Raw genomic sequence first — 17,950 nt, 5'->3', positions numbered from 1 at the left:
TCCTCGCTGCTCTCCACAGCTCACTCTTGGCACCCTGTTATAACTGGAGGTTCAATTGGCTATCTTCCCCACTAGGCTGTGAGCATCCTGAGGGCAGGGTTTACATATGGTCCTTCCTCACTGAGCACATAATGAAAAAAAACTCAATAAGGTATTGAGGAATGAATGAGCCAATGCAATTCCATCCTAGACACCACAGGGTGCCACCACGAATGCTACTTCTTAAATGGTTTTAAAATCAAAGCCGTAATAAAACTAAGAGCAGAGTTCTTTCTTCTCTCCGTTTCCCCTGCCCCCATAAAAAAAGTCACAGGAAATATAGAATTAGGACTGGAAACCATTCCCCCTCCATTCTCAAACCACCTCCCCCATTCTCTAGTTATCCTAAGGGTATCTGGTATCCCTTCAAGGAGGTCTCCAGAGACCAGGTAATATTATATAGGGTTGAGCTCCCTGGAAATACAATGGAGTGAATTAAGGCTGAGATTTCAGCTTCTAACGAAAAATGTCTTGACATATTTTCCTTTCAGACAAACGCCTGGAAATACACTAAACTATATTTTAATGTTTATTTGTTTCAAATACGGTATTTTTTTTTCAACAGACAAACGTGAAGTTTTGAGTCCAGAAAAAAATAGGTTTAAATCACCATCCCAGCAAGCAGTTTTTAAAATAGTACACACAAGTGATCATTTCCATGCAGTTTAATGCACTTAGCCAACAGGCATTAACAGTCTTTTCAGAATAACCTAACACCTGAAGCTTATTTTCTAGTCTTAGTTCAGATGCATTTTAACCTTTCTAAAAAAAAAAACTGGCGATGCAGGGCACCCACTGAACTCAGTAATTTTAGTAGATTCTGCATTTGCATTTTGAGCTTATTTTACGAGGACAGAAAAAAAAAACAACAACAACCATCGAGGCTTCCTTTATGTGCGGGTTTTAAGACAATGGTGCCCAGAGCATTTTGAGGCAAAACATGGTCCTCCAGCTCCAGCCAGTTTGTGCGGAAAGGCAAGACTCAGTAAGATCCCTCACCAAAGAAGGTGGGAAAAAAATAGCTAAAGGAGGCTCAACAGAGGGCCAAAAACACGTTATTTACTTTGCTTTTGTGTTGGATGTGACAGATTAAAAACAGAAACCAGCAGTCCACCTAATCAGGATCATAGACTGTAGTCGAACAGAGAACCTTGGTGTTCATAGCTCATCTAATTCAAGGAAGTCGGAAGAGGAAATAGACTCAGGGAAGGAAAATATTTCTCCGAGGCTGAAGTTCAAAGAGGGAAGAGGGTATGCAAAAGATTCAAGAAAAACACGCATTCAGTGCACAAAGCACATGGGCCTGCAATGGGGCATGAACTACCATGCAGTAGAGGGAAGAGCCACACCAGATATCCGCCCATTTAGGGCTCGGGATGTTCCTCTGAGGCTGACAGATTATTTTTCCCATTCTACCAGTGTGGAAACTGAGTGTCAGAGACTCATGTCCCATGTCCTAGGTGAGGTCAGGTTTCACCGCTTCTTGCCTTTTTCTCTTCCCCACGTAGCCTTCTCCCTTGCCTCCCTGCCACATCACTGTGGGGTCCTCCTGCCAGGCTGACGGCCAGCACATCACTTCTGGTTCCTCACACAGGTCATAATTGTGCCAAGGCATGAAAAAAACTCAAGGCTAGAGGCCCCAGGCCGCTAAACGTTTCATGGCCCACAGTGTGGACCTCAAGGATGGGCAAATAAAATGTCACAAGGCAAGTTACATCACCTTGGCTTACGGGAACTTTGCATGTTTAAAAAAAAATACCATGAAAATCCATCCTTTGCTTCAGACACACTAGGCTAAAAATAGCTCAGTCAGCCAGTAAGTGTGTGTAATTTTTCCTTTGTGCATCTCCCTATCCACTGATTTCTTCCTCTCAGCAGACAGATGTGCTCCGAGACAGACCACCAGTCCACCCTCCACAAAGGGATCAGAGTGTCCTTGCGCAAAGGCATAGCAGATTGCTCCACTCCCCAGCCAACAGAAAACAAAATAAAACAAAACACTTTATTAGCTCCCTTGGCCTGATAGTAGAAGCTAATACTGACTGAATCCTTACTACGTCCCAGGTGTTGGTCTGAGGGCTTTCATGCCTTACCTCATTAAATTCCCTAAAACGACTCTGTGAGATGGGGACTACTGTTGTCTCATTTCGCAGATGAGGAAACCAAGGCACGGAGAAGTTAAATAATCATGCTATCGTCCAAAGTATAGTCTCTAAAAGGTAAAGAACCCTGGCTCGGTATTTAAATACCTCCACAATTTGGCCCCCACTTCTTCTCCAGGCCTACACACACAATCATATACACACTAATACATATACCCCAGACCTTAAGCCTCAGCAGTGTCAAAATCTTCACCCTTCCTAAAATACAATATCAATTTATTTGCATTTGCTGTTCTTTCTACCTCAAACACCCTTCCCACCACCCTTCTCTAATTGGCAAATTCCCATTTATCCCTCAAGACCTTCCTTCCCTATAAGTCCTTACTGTGTCCCCAGTAAGCTCTTCTAAGACACAGATACTGCCCTCTTCGTCTCTAGACCAGTAATATCATGTATAGTAGATGTTCAATATCCATTAAACAAATAAGCCACAATAAAAATTGTTAACCTTCATAGGGTACAGTCACTATGCTAAGCACTATTCAAGAATTAACTCACTCTATCTTACGAAAACCCAAACACGTAGATTCTGTTATTCCCCACATTACCCATAGAGGCATCCCAGGCACAGATGGATAAATTATCCAAGGTCGCACAGCCACTAAGTAAAGAAAAAAATTGCATGACTCCAGAAGTTAAGCTCTTAATGCCAATACTATGGGAAAGGACATAATCTCATTGCACAAACTATGTTGTACTAGAAGCATATGTGTATGAGGCTTATTTTTAAAAAGCGTATTACCCATGCAAAAACAGTGATCTGAGGCGGGAGGATGGCTTGAGCTCAGGAGTTTGAGACCAGCCTGGGCAACATAGGGAGATACCACCTCTACAAAATAAACAAATAAATAAAAATCTTTTTTAATTAGTCAAATGTCGTGGTGCACGCCTGTGGTCCCAGCTATACAGGAAGCTGAGGTGTGAGAAATTCGAGTCTTGGAGGTCGAGGCTGCAGTGAGCCTGTGATCACACCACTGCACTCCAGCCTGAGGAGGAAGACCCTGTTTCAAAAAACAAAAAATAAAAAAGAGGAAGTGATAACAAAATGGCTGCCTCAGTGAAATGTGCCTTTAAAAGAAGATTGATATTGGTCACAGAGAATATCAGTCGTTATGACTGACACAAATATGAGTCAGAGAGTACCCAATTCCAAAGACCTCTTTGATCCAGTAAACAGGATAACATTACACACAAGTCATGACATAACCCACTTTTTGAGGTATCCCTTTTCTTTTTGAATTAAAGACACGTCCTTCAGAGGTGTCATAAATTAACTTGCTATATCCCAACCCACTGGTTCTAGATCAACACTAACTCTTAACATTAATTCAAGCTTCCTCTTCCCGGTAGGAATTGGGCTAAAATATTTTGATTTATGGACCTTGTGAAAGACTACATGCTCGCTGCCTTTTGACACAGAAATAATACAAGAGAAAGAAAAGCAGAAATGAAAAAAGATCTGCCCTCAAGTTGGGAGTAAGGCGAGAGAATAAGGGTCTGTCTTGAAAGGGAGACAGAGAGGCCTAGATTCAAGACTTCTGACTCGTACCAAATGCTAATGGTCATCATAATAGTCATCATCGTTAACTCCTTCATACCAGTAATCCTCTACCTCGTTGGGGGATAAAATTGATTGTTAAGAATACTTAAACTTGTAATCTCAGCACTTTGGGAGGCCAAGGCAGGAGGATCACCGTGAGCCAGGAGTTCGAGACCAGCCTGGGTAACAAAGAGAAATTCTATCTCTACAAATCTTTTTTAAAAAATGAGCCTAGTGCAGTGTCATGTGCCTGTAGTCCCAGATACTTAGGAGGCTCAGGCTCAAGGATCACTTGAGCTCAGGAGGTCAAGTCTGCAGTGAGTTGTGATAGAGCCACTGCACTCCAGCCTGGGCAACTGAGCAAGACCCTGTCTCAAAAACGAAACAAACGAAAAAACAACTGATCTCAAATCATGGTACAATGGAGTCAAATAATTTTTAAAATATCTATATGGTGTTAATTTTTAAAACATAAACAGATGTATGAATAATTCAGGCAACTCAAAATTATATTTTAAGAAGATTTAAGGACATGGCAAAATACTCATAATTTTAGTTGAAAGAGCTGGATTCAAAAGGATGTCCAATATGCTTGTAAGCAAGTAAAGATTTATGTATATGTATGTGTGCATTAAATTTATATACTAACATGTTCACAGCAATTTTGTTGCATGGTAAAATTAAAGACGATTTTCTCTACCTCTTTGAACATTTTTGTATTTCACAAATACTCTACATTAATAATGTACCATGTTTTTAAAACCAAAAAAGGAGACATGTCTTTTAAAGCACATGCAACTTTATTCTAAATAAACTGGCAAAGGAAACCATAAATTCAAAAGCAATGAAGGTTAGTGATGTGTTTTTCAACATCAATAGCATGACACTAAAAAATCAACACTGTTTTAAGACATTTGGATAACTGAAAAAGGAGATATGGACTTGGAATATAAAAGTTTTTGTAGTGTTGAGGTATAGATTAGTGGTTGGTAAGTGTGGCCAGTTCCTGGTAATTACGTAGTGACAGGAGAGTGCTAAGACTTGAAAAATTATATATAATAACTTGAGATGGCTTATGAATTGACAGCACTGTTAGTCCAAGTTAGCCCCGCTTGGATTTGGCTTCTACACTTCCACAATCAGGAGCTTGGGCTAGATGATCTCATAACCATTCCAGCCCTGAAATTCTAGGATTCATCTAATTTGGGAGTAGTAGGTTCCATCAAATCAGAACCTTTCAAAGGCAGGTAATATGCACTGATGGTTTAATTTTAATTTCAAGTAACAAATGTCAGACAACTACATGGTAATCATGTTAAACTTGTAAGGTCTAAAGAAGGTTGTTTTCTGTGTGTATTGCCAATTGGTCAGTTTTATATATTGGTTTAGCTTTTTCTTGTCTACACAGATTTTCAGTATCAAGATCAAATTTTCGCGAGTCCTAAGAAATGATCTACGTTGGGAAGAGAAGTTTAACACATCCTAACTCCTACCGAAAGAAAAACAAAAAAGGGCTACAAAGTATTTGATGTTTGAGTTACACAAGATGTTACTCTATAAAGGTTGATAAAAATTATTCTTAATATAGGACTATAGAAAACATAGGTGTCCTGGTCAGAGAAATGAAGTGTCAGACAATGTATGTAATTTGCAAAATTCAACAGGAAAAATAAAAAAGGTGCTACACTGAAATGAGTGGGGCAAATCAGCATAGTGTAATGCCCAATTGCATCTGTACAAAAAAGAGACAGGTAGCATTACTACCCATCTACCTGATCGCTGTGGCCAGAAAGATACCATATGGTACAGTTCAGCACATCGCTACTTCCACCATTGTGTGCATTTTCACTGTGTGAGGAGTAAGCCACAAGGTGTCACAGTGAGTCAATTGGAAGGGCTGTTATCAGTCCAGACACGCTGGTGGTGCTTCAGGCTTCTGACCAGTGCTGACCCGGCTCCCTTGGAGAAATCTGTGCTGGGCTGCATATTGAGAAGCCTGCCTCCTTAGAAGAAATGGCCAGTCAAGGCCAGTGGGTGTGTGCTCTCCAGCCCTCTCCTGGGGCCCCCATTCAGACAGCCCTGCAAAGGCACTGGTGAAAGGGAACATTTTAATGTTTTGTTGTCTCCACTGAGTTCTTAAATGGAGAAAACCCCAATCACAGCTTTTTCCCAACAAGACGAGGTACACATGGTCTCATACATTGGTCAACCCTTACTACTTAACCATAGGCATGCCTAAGAGATCATTCTAGCCTTGAATTTGCAGGAGATTGTGACTACTCTGCCATTACTCTCCCATAACAAGGTATATGATTATTGTATCATCCCTGCCATATAACAGTGAAAAGCCCCTTTGGCATTATCACACGAGAACAACCAAACTCAAGAGTTCTAGATCATGTTATTGCAAGTTTTGTTTATTAAATTAAAATATGCTAGTGCAGGCATGTAAAAAGTATTTTTAAAGATACTTTTAAGAAATGAAGCAATGTTTGGCATTACTTACACTACTTAATTTGCTGATAAAATCCAGAATAAGGGTATCGTCGTCATCATCATCATCATCATCATTATTGTCATCACAGTTCCCATTGATGTGGCACCTATCATATACCAGGCATTGTACATGCATTCATTCTTTACTTCACAATGTAACACTCAGGCTAAGGAAACTGAGGCTCTGAAAATTTAAGAAACTTCCTAAATATTATATACAGCAAGTAAAAGACAAACTCAGAGTTTGGACCCAAATCTGTCTTCTGATTAAGTCATACTGAGGTTGAAGCCTTTATGCTCAAGGCTGGTCACTCTTTTCATTCCAGAAGAAAAAACTATTGGTGAAAAAAACTGTTCATGTTCCCTAACCAAAAGCTGCACACATACACAAACACAATCTGATGAGGACAAATCTCTCTCTCTCTCTCTCTCTCTCTCTCTGTCTGTCTCTGTCTCTCTGACACACACACACACATACACACACACACACACACCAGTTAGCAAACACAAAGTTATTATAGACCACAGCATCATATACTGTTAGGACTTCCCATATTTTCTGTTGTGCAAATCACTTCAAATAAGCTAATTAATGGCCCCGAAAGCACTTACCTAAAATGCAAAGTGCTCCAGGAAATGTAACATATTATCATGATTCATATTGTAATTCATGACTGTGGGCCCCCAGGTAGATACAGAGAGAGAGAAGTAGCAGAAATATCAAATGAAAAAAGAAACACTAGGATAAGTATAAACATTTTTAATCAGAAGTCAGGAGATTCTCAACAGATTTGCACTATCCAGAGGGCAAAATAGTCAGGTCAACACTCCCTTCACAGAAGAAATTTTGTTTTCTCGGGGCTTCTTTTTCCTTTGGGCTGGATGTGCCTTCTAGCAGTGAAAGCTCACTGGGCTATTAGGCTCACAGATTCTTCTCCTACTGGAACTGTAGGCAATTGTTGGTAAGACTCGGGGAAAATTTTAGTGTCAGGATAGCCAGTGCTGGAACAACTTAATTTCCTTTATTCAATAGATATATTTTGCACATCAGCCATGTGCTACATAGGGTACTGGGGATGCAATGATGCATAAGACAGTCAGGTCCCTGCCCTCATGGGGCTTATATTCTATCAAGGACAAGCAAACACTTAAGAAATAAACAAGAAGCAAGAAAACATAGGCTTCCGATAATTCCTATGAAGAAGACATGTGACAGAAAGTGATTGGGGGTTAATTTTAATTGTTTGAGGAAGGACTCTCTAGGAAGAGAACATTTAAGTTGCTCAGTACAGGACCTCCTAATCTCTGGGACTCTTTTCCTTTATTGTCCTTCTTTTCTTTGAGAAATCTAATTGATTACCTGCAAATAAAACCAGCACTATGCCAAATCTTAACTCAACTGAGGTCTCCTAATATTTAGCTGAGTTATTACAGAGAAAGTCATATATTCGGTGTCCCCCGACCGAGGGCAAAGGTCCTGCAGTGTGGATCAGCTTGGCAAGTTAATGGATCCCAAAGAAGCCCTCCGTGGCTCCAGTCCAGTGAACACTTGGTAGGAGATAAGAATGGACCATCAGGAAGGAAAAGATCAACAGATTCTTAAAACCAGAGCAAGGAGTTTAGAGTTTGTTCTAGGTTTGAGGGGAAGCAGGAAAGTCACATGATCTGATTTATGCTTTAAAAATATCACCTTGGCTGTTTGTGGGGATCAGATTTTAAGGTGGAAAGCGGGGGCAGGGAGTGCTGTTAAGAGGCCATCCTGATTCCAAAAAGAGAGGCTGGGGGCTTGTAATGTCACCAGAACAGAGTAGATTCCTCTTCTTCAGAGGGGTCTGCCAAATCCTTAATGCTAAGCCTCCTATTTTGAACTGAAAGACTAAAACTTCAAATTAGGCTGGTCGAACATGGTACTAACATGAGAGAAGGGTGTGGCTACCAGGGCCTCCAGGAGGAAGCGGGCAGCTGGGAAACAACGTCCCTTCCCCAGTATGCTCCAGGACAGCCCGTACAGTGAAAAGTTAGATGATCCAGCCCCTGGGCTCTCAAATCTATGGCCATGCATGAACTGAGGTCTCGGTTTCTTGACTGGTAAAGGAGAATGAGAATGCATGCAGCTCAGGCTTTGGGGGTGGATCAAATGAGGAGATCTATCTTATCTTCAACAACTGGCAGGCATTTACTCTAACCTAACGACAATGGCTTTGCAGGTAGCTAAAGTGGTCTGCAAGGGTAGGAAGGAAATATCACCTCCCACAAAGAACTTCTGCAGAGAGACAGGATGTGGGGACTGACTTCCTCTCAGGAGTAGATTAAACTAGGATCCTGAGAAGCCAAACATGTTGAAAGTTCTTTCCCTTTAATGTCTTTATTTTCCCTAAGATTCCTAATTGATTACCTGCAAAGGAAGCCAATACTATGCCCAATTTAAATTGTAATTTAATTTCCTAACATTTATTTTGATTATTGTTTTCACCAAAAAATGAGATAGCTTTTATACTCATTCACTACTGTTTAAAACACTAAAAACACCACCTTTCCCAGGGCACAACGAAGAAGAAGCACTGAATGGAAATTTAAATATTTTTAAGTAAAAAAACAAACAAACAAAAAAAAAAAACCTTTTAGATGACTATGCATTCTATTCAATAACAGTTTCAATAACTCTTCAGATACAGTGGGCATCTTAAGCATTCTTTTTTTTTTTTTTTTTTTTTGAGACGGAGTCTTACTCCGTCGCCCAGGGTGGAGTGCAGTGGAACAATCTCCGTCTCCCGGGTCCAAACGATTCTCCTGCCTCAGCCTCCGGAGTAGCTGAAACTACAGGCGTGAGCCACCATGCCCAGTTAATTTTTGTATTTTTAGTAGAGACAGGGTTTCACCATGTTGATCAGGCTGGTCTTGAACTCCTGATCCGCCCTCCCCGGCTTCCCAAAGTGCTGGGATTACAGGCATGAGCCACCGTGCCTGGCCTTAAGTATTCTTTAATAAGGAGTGTAATTTGGGTTTTTTTTGTTCAGTAACCAGGGTATATTTTCCATCCCTGGATCCATCCCTTGGAATTTCACTTGGTCCCTTTGCAAATTAAGTCAGGCCATTAAGACACACCTAGCAGAATCAAGTTAGTGAATGGGATCAATTTCCAAGCCACCTCCAAAGTCAATTTGTCTTAGGAAAAAAAGTGAATATATTCACATTAAAAATTTCTATAGGTAAAACTAGATTTCTAGCTCGTGTTTCCTATTTCAAGAGAGGTGCTATGGCAGAGTAGTTACAACCTCTGAAGCTAAACTACCGTCTCTTTGACCTTGGACAATTTATGTAACCTGTCAGTTTCCAGTTTCCTCATTAGTAAAAGTGCAGATGTTAGTAGGTATTAGTATCATATGATGTGATCATGAGGGTTACTTGAGCCGACGTACAAAAAGCACCTAGTATTAATACTTGCCCGACAGACACTGAAAACTCCGAAGATGCTATTCTATGACTGCCTTTCAGAAAGGTGTACATACCTTTCACTACAGGAATACGCCCACGATACACTGTGTATTAACCTACCATGGCTCTCTGTTGGAAATGTGGTTTGTAAGTCTGCCTTCATTATCAAATTGTAAGCTTCTAGAAGACAGAAAATATCTTAATCATGTTTATATTTCTAGACGCTGAGACTGTCATTGCCTAAGTATGCAAATTCTTGAAGGAATGCCTGAATTTTGTTTTAAGCATTAATAGTTGCCTAGGTTCAAATGCATGCGGCCAGAATTTAAATGTTTTTAAAAAAATCTAGGCTCATACTGATTTTTAAAAATTTAAAAAGAAGGAAAACGCCTTGTCAGAAAATGACGAAGGTATTTGTAGTATCTCCGTCCTTTGGGCATTTTCTTAAATGCTGTGTTCTGACACTTCAAAAAGACATTGTTTTCCTAGGTCAGTTATATTTTGAGGTCCACCAACCAAATCCAGATAAGCAAGTTTATGAATTTTGTTCTTGATCATTTATAAAGTTGGATGTTTGGGGTTGCTTTACATTTTGTTTGCTTGTTCAGAAAGGGGGTGCTCTGTGTTCCCCATGAAAAATGAGTTAATGTGGACAACTGCAATAAAAAGAGATTTATGGCCCTGTTCTCCATATACTTTAATTTCTTTCTGAACCCCAAATAAAAAGCTAAATGTTTAAAAAATGCATAGCGTTTAAATCCTACATCATAATTTACACACCAAAAAGAGAGAAATTTAAATGTGCATTGATTTTAGGCTGATAAGAATCTGTGTTGAATGTGAGTTGAAAGTTCTTTTTTTTTTTTTCCTTCTTGGCCTCCTATGAATAGTTAGTTTGCAGCAATTTTTAATTAAAAACAGTTCCCATAGTAAGAAAATGGGGGAAGAAAAAGACTTCAAGAAAATAAAATCAGTGTAAGAGCCCTACAATTTGTTTTCTGAGGCCATGTAGAGATCCTGAAAAATAAGAGAGTTTGGAAGTTCTCATTTTTAAAACTGCACTTTTGGTTTCATTTAACATTTTCAAAATAGCTTTCCTTTCCACCACCCAGCCCCCTCCCCCACCTCACCAACCCCCTTCAAACAACTAACAAAGTTCTGTTTTTAACACTGAAAATCATTCATAGATCTCAGAGCAGCAGCAACATTTTTCTTTCTAAATTTCTAGGGGGGAGAAACCTCCAAGTTATCACAAAGCATTTTTTTCTTTTTCTCCACCTATCCAAAATAACTAATCTCATTTTAACTAGATTCCATCTGAACATCAATGACACCAAGCTATTCCATGAATAAACATGATGTTACAAAGTGAAACGCTGTGACTAAAGTATATAAAAATGTAGCTGAAAGAAAAGAGAACTAAGAACCCCCTCCTCCCCACCCCTCCCCAGGGAGTTTTAGAGTTGAGCTGAGAAGGGGTGAAAATCAGCAGATTTAAATTTCCAGGTCTTCGAACATTTGTAACCTTCATATTAAATCCTGTAAAACTAAAAACTGTCATTCTAATAAAATCCTTGTGCGTACGGCTTCTGATTGTAATCACAGTTTTCTCTTTTGGAAGAGGATGTGTAATATTGATAAAAGAAAAAAAACCTCAAAACAGGAAAAATATACAACGGAACTCACACTTTTCTGGTGTTTATGGTATTTAAAAAAAAAAATAGCATGGTGCCAACATGAGGAACTATATATACTTAAAAATATCTTCACTTAAATGCAGACAGTTTTGGTCATTTGAATGAGAAAACAAGGTATAGGAAAGTATCTAACAAAGATTTGTGAACTGTACTTGATAAACTTTCTTAAATTGTATAATAATCTAACATTAGTTAAATCCCTTCACTTACAATGATGTCACTATAATGTTTCTCATATATTTTAGCTATATTTTCATCTCAGAGCTGAGACCTAAAAATGAAAAAAAATCCATTGTTTTTGCTTTTATTGAAGCTTTTCACAGAACAAATTCTGAAGTCTTCAGGACATATTTTTATATCCTATCTGACTGTATTGTGTGTGCAGTGTTAAAACTATATAATTGTGTGGCTGTATTCTTCCAAAATACATTTGGCACTGCCAAACCATTCAAATACATGAATTTTGGAAGACATTGGGTCAACTGTTGACAGCATACACAACAGAAAATGTAAACTCCTTTCTGCTGCCTGGGAATTACAGTGAACACAGTGAGGCCAACCTCAGAGTTTTTCTTCATTTCATTTGAAAGGGTTGGGGGAGCACTCACACATTTCTTTATTAAATTCCACTGAGATTCTAATGTTTAAAAAAATTTACTTTTCAGAACACCTAGCAGCATTTAAAACATACTTTTGTTGTTGTTGTTGTTGCCGTTTGCTCTTTAATGCATGCCTATTCCTTTACGGAGAGGTGAGGTCTTATTAGTACTTAGTCACTTGCTTTTCTTTGCCACAAAGATTATGGATCTAAATGACCTCAGATAAAATAAATGTGGGGGATGTGAGATGAGCACTTTAGGGAGAGTGAGAAGCAGAGGCCCAAAGCTGCTTCAGCTCAATAGGAGATACCAGGCCCCGAAAAACTTCAGAAGTGTATTTATCAGGGAAGGTGCTAATATAAATGCATTGGTTTTCAAATTATCTCCTTTTGTCTACTGATTCATTGATTGGCTAGTCAGCAAATGTTTAATGAGTACCTACTTGGTCCAGGAACTAGTTGCTCTAAGTGCTAGCTTTAAAACCAGACTGGACCTTCAAGTTTTCCTCACCATTACCCAGTTATTTTATTACCATTTGTGATTTTGAACTGAATACCATGAGCAAAGAAATCATGTCTGCACTCTTTACTTCACAATACTTTCTCATGCGAAGAAAACAGAAAATCTGAATTTTCAATTAAAGGGACACTGTTGGTAATTTGCAAATGAGGAACCAAGACCCATGCCAACTACTTTGTAAGAGTTAGAAATAATATTAACTCCCAATCCCATGCTCTTTAAACTAAAACTTCCCAGCTTCTGAAGATCTTTGATTTAACTTAACTGGAAGAAAGGCACCGATCCCCATGAGAAAATACCCTGGGATCAGCCATGGAAGGAGAGTAGGTAAACATCATGGTTCTTCACTAATTTCTTTCCGTATAAAAAAGGAAGTTTCTAGGAAATTTCCAGAAACTTGATTACAGTTTCTTCATCAAATACTGATTTGCTGTATTTTTTTTCTAGCCAAGTCCATGTTCCAAAAGGAGTGAAGACTTGAGAGTATTACCCAGTGGGGTGTGTGTGTGTGTGTGTGTGTGTGTGTGTGTGTGTGTGAGAGAGAGAGAGAGTGACACAGAGAGAGATATTAAGACTTAATGAAATAATACTATATACTGTAGGAGTGTGGGACCAGAGGAAAGAGAGAGAAGGAAGAGGGATGGGTGAGTCACTCTTGCCCAAAATGGTTGTATGCTTTGGCTAAATTCTCGAAGTAGTCACTCAAAGGCATATTTGATTTTGCATGTGAATAAACTAATAACTCTTGCTGAGTATCTTTGTATTTTATTCCAACCAATCCCTCTCCAGAACTCAGAAAAGCTTTATCATAAACAACAATTATTGGCAAAGGTACAGTGTAACTTTACATGAAAGTTATTTTTTTCAAAGTATATACATCATGATCAAAATTTAATATTTAATGTAAATATTTAAATATCTTAGGAGCAATTGTTTGATTCTCTCTTCTTTTCATGTGAAATAAAAACAAATGTATGGCATTGCGTTCATGACAGTATTTATTGCTTAGCAAAGAAAAAAGAAGTATTGAAGCAATTCTTTAGATAATTATTTGAAAAATTATCTAATTAAGGAGGGAAAAGTGTAAAGGGTTAGCTCTAGGACACACCAGAAAATAGTTCATAGCACTTTACTGTCACAGGCAGAGAGGTTTAAAAAAATCTTTAAGATTTGTCATAGCAAGCTTTCTTCTCTGGGTTCTTGAGCTATGAAGTAGTCTTTTTCTACTCAGAGCTAAATCTTTAAAAGTAATACCCCATAATCAAAAAGTTAGGAATTCCTGAGTTTAGCTCTCATAAAAAATAATGTGGCATCTTTGCAAAGCATACTGCAAAAGGAGGTCTTTTCAAATGTCTTGTCTCAAATGGGAAACAAACATGGGACCATATTGAATCCAAAAATTTTTTTTTTTGAGGACAAGAATAGGGAAATATTGCAGATAAGTCTCCTAGCTCAGACCTAGCCAAGTGCTCAGTAATGGGCAGGAGGGCAGGCAGGTATCAGAGAACTCTGCCTGTGTTCCTAACTGCAGGAGGATGGAGAAGAATTTCTGCAATTCCTCAAAAACTTTCTAAAATGTAAGGTGGACACAGGTCATTTTTAAATATTGTTGCTCTTCAAGAATTGAGCCATAATAGTCCCTGGCCTCTTTTTTATAACTGATCACACTTTTAAAAGACTATTTTTCCCAAATCTGTATTGCAATTAATGTGTGCCTGAACTATAAGACATTTTCTATCCTCCTAATTCTGAAAGCAGGCTATGTCAACCAATAGTTTATGCAGAGATTTAAGATTCCAACACGCAGTTGCAAAGATCTGAAGGAAATATACAAACTGTAACACACACAAAGCAACATACATAAAACAGCAAGCACAAATATCAGTCACTGCCAACAGTTCACCACCCTAAGCAAAACATAGTTTGCACTTCTGTAGAAGCTACTGGCTTCTAGAAAGAGCAAGGATACCAGCAGTCATATTTAGCATCTATGGTGTATTAACATATAAAGAAAATAGCAGTCATTAAAGACAACCCAGCTTCTAAAACACATATAAGTCTTGTCCAGCAGCTAGCCAATCAGAAAGCAGGTCACATCTTGTTAGCTGTATTAAATACACGAAACGTCATGAATTCTCTATGGCTCTGTTGACAATTCAAGCAAGTGTGTTTTATTCTATAATGCAAACTTAATGGAGTCCCTTACTAGAGTTAAAAGTCAATCTTCAATCTAAAATTCCACCAAAGCTATTCCCTAAAAGCTTTTTGGCATAAATCTTCTGGTATTTGTACTCTGCAGAGAAGACTAAATTCCTAGCAATTTCCACTTCCTAAAGTAACTTTGGTGTACCTATAACAAACTGCTTTTCCGAACACTTCCACAAAGCCCCAACTTACAGGCAGATGGACAGCCCAGCAGCAAGACCTGCCAGCTGAGCTAGCACAGAGAAAAAGTCAACTGACATAAAAGATTTAAATTGCAGGAGGCGAGTCTGGAGTTTTGCATTTAAAAAGTTCTGAAAGTCCTGTTCTCTCTGCTCCCAGAGTTGCTGGCTGCCTAGGAGGCTGAGTCTCCCTCTCTCAGGCACAAGATCTCAAATATGCAAAAACTAGAGCTGACTTGAAAGCTGAACCAGCTCCTGTCCTAAGGTAGAGTGATCAGGGGGGCATGGCCGACAGCAAAAGGAGAAAGTCTACAGTCCCCTTGCCCCAAGCAACTGGTTTCTGATTTTAACACTGAAATATACTATGTGTCCCTCCAGGGCTAGTTCTGAGAAGTAGGCAGGGTTACTTGTCTGCCCCCCCTTTTACCTCAATTTTGGTGACTTTGAAAAGCAAAGACAGGTCAAAGCAGACTTCCTCTAGGATTTATTTCTATTACAAAAAAAAAAAAAAAAAAAAAAAAAAAAAAAAAACATATATATATATACAGTCATATGCAAACAATCACAAAATTCCTTGGAATTATATCTCAAGAAACACCAACAGGACTGACTCAGAGCCTGCAAAATACCAGAGTTCTGGAAGAGCAACATTTCTGGAAACCTGGCATGTGAATCAAGTGCTGGGTTCTCTCAAGATTCCAGCAGAAACTGTCCCCTGCTACAAGAGTTGCTGTGCCTGGAAACCCAGCGTTCAAACTCGTGGATTCACCCCGGCGCTCATTTCCACATACGTGGTAGTATCAAGTGGGACACTTCCCACAGAATTCAGCCAGAAACCCTAGGAAAAGCTCATGCATAGCTTAACAAAAATACACAAACACATCCCCAAGGTTGAAGTACTTACCTCTGTGCGAGACTGCAGTCTCTTGTTCATCTCATAGATTCGGTACTCTGGCTGTACCATGTATGGTGTATGTCTCCTATAAAATGGGCCGAAAGGAGAAGAATAGAAGGGGTCATGTGGTGTGCTGGACATCTTGCCTGCTTTTCGAAAATCAAGCTAAACAGAGTATCAGTAACGTCCATGCAGAGCACATGGGCTGTGTTCTTCCCAGTACAAAGTAGACGCACGCACACACGCTCACACACACACAGAGGCAGGCAGGCAGGCAGGCTGAACACGCTGGCTGGGAACTGCTGTCGGAGCCCTCTATAGCAGGAGAGGAGAGGGAGAGGAGAGGAGGGAGGGAAAGAGGGAGGGAGCACGGGAGAGGAGGGCGAGGGAGAGAGCAGGAGATCCAGAGAGGGAGGGAGGTTGGCATGGAGGAAGGGAGAGAAGGAGGGAGGGAGCGAGGGAGGGAGAGAGTAAGAGAGAGAAAGAGAGAGAGAGAAGCTGGATAGCTTTAGGCACCACTGCTTGTTTTTAAAGAAGCAGTTTGTGGAGAGGTCATTTCCTGTCCACACTGTAGACTAGTTCACAAATATAATTCTCCTCACAGTCTGACAAGAGGTCTAAGGTTTGGTTTTAATTTTTTTCCTCCAGCCAGGACCCTTGGCAGCCTGATTGCTAAGCCTGTTAGCATAGAGGTGGTCTAACCGCTGCACGAGCCTCTCACCCCTGACAACCACACTGTTGTAATGTATCAGAAATGTTGATTACTACAAAATACAGAAACATGGGCACCGTGGTGCCCCAAATTGGGGCCGTTGATTCACTCACATGCAGAGATTTATTTCTGCACTAATCTCCCTATGTAGTTTTGCTTTACTTGCTGTTGTTCCAAGGGCACTTATATTCTTTGCCCTCCACTCCATCTCACCCCCATGTCTCCCCACTCACCCCTCTTTCCAGCCACCTCCCTCTTGTCCCAAGACTTCATTCAGGCCCGTAAGGTGCCTGGGCATTTTCAGGTAAAAACAATCGTTCTGAATGTGGAATGCATAAAATACACTTCAGGAGAGCAATGGTCTTTTTTCCTTGGAAGGAAAAAAACAAAACAAAACAAAACAAAAAACCCAAAGCAGACCTCCCAATAAGACAGGAAAAGCAAAAAAAGGAGAAAACTGCCACAAAAAATGACCATGGAAAATTCAGTTGAGTAGGAAATTGCAAATAATTTAATGGATCATCCCCAGATAACATGTCCAGCTCTTGTGGAGACAAAGTCTATATTTTCCAAGATTGGTCAAGTAAACAAATCTTTTCCCAACTGTGGTATATGATAACTATAAGAAACCTCAACAGCCCATGGAAGGGGAAAGAATCTCTACAGAGAATGAAGCGACCTATAAAATAATCAAATTCTGCTAGAACCAACCATAACCAGAGATACGACACTTAAACAAAGCTCAGCCACAGAAAATTTAAATGTATTGAGCTAACACCTAGGTAGGTCAGTGGTATTAAGGAAATAAAGCAAACGACCACCAAAAAGCATGATGAATTCAAGACCTGAATGCAAATGCATGCAAATGAGACATTTCTTCTTTTTAATAAGCAGATTAATTAACTTTCTGCCCCAATCATGGCTTGGGTATCTCCAAGTCACTAGCCAACAGGGGATAAGGTATTGTAATTCTGCAATTTACACTCTTAAAAATACTCAGACACAGAAAAGTGTATTGCTGTCTTGATCAGTCCTTCTTCATAATTGCATGAAATATTTGCTGAGTCCACCCCAAACTTCCAGCAGCGCAGCCCAACACACTAATGTGGCTTGCCAGGATGAGATTAGGGTAGGTATTACACTAAGGCTGCTTGGAACTTGTGCTAGGAGACCCCAAGGCAGGCGAGAATGCTTGGTTTCAGGTTTCATTACAAATCCAAAAGCTGGACCAAATTTGCTGCAAGGTTTGTCAAAACACACAACCTTCTAAAGACAGGATTTCAAACAATTTTGGCATGATTTATGTTTTGGTATGGCAGCCACTGCAAAACCTAACGGTTCCTTATGTTTAAATTCCCAAACTAAAGACATTCTGAGAGTTTAGTGTCTGCCTGAGTTTGTGCAAGAATGAAAGTAACACCTAGGCAGGCGTGTGCAGGCCAATACTAGTAAAAACAATGAAACAGTTCAAA

The 17,950-nt window shown here is 39.6% G+C and overlaps 1 protein-coding gene across 9 annotated transcripts in view; it reads right to left on the bottom strand.

Annotated features, from left to right (window-relative positions):
- Positions 1–16,221, bottom strand: part of LDB2 (LIM domain binding 2) — a 403,225-nt gene extending 387,004 nt beyond the window's left edge. For all 9 annotated transcript variants that reach the window (XM_023206959.2, XM_023206954.2, XM_023206962.2 and 6 more), the window contains exon 1: positions 15,776–16,221. In XM_023206959.2, the coding sequence (XP_023062727.1) occupies positions 15,776–15,907 (132 nt within the window). In that variant the 5' untranslated portion in view covers positions 15,908–16,221. The remainder of the gene's footprint in view (positions 1–15,775) is intronic.
- Positions 16,222–17,950: the final 1,729 nt, after the last annotated feature.

Source organism: Piliocolobus tephrosceles, chromosome 3 (genome assembly GCF_002776525.5).
Source record: "Piliocolobus tephrosceles isolate RC106 chromosome 3, ASM277652v3, whole genome shotgun sequence".
In the NCBI taxonomy this organism is placed as follows: domain Eukaryota; kingdom Metazoa; phylum Chordata; class Mammalia; order Primates; family Cercopithecidae; genus Piliocolobus; species Piliocolobus tephrosceles.
The sequence above is the reverse complement of the archived record's forward strand: the minus strand, read 5'-3'. Positions and strand labels throughout refer to the sequence as shown.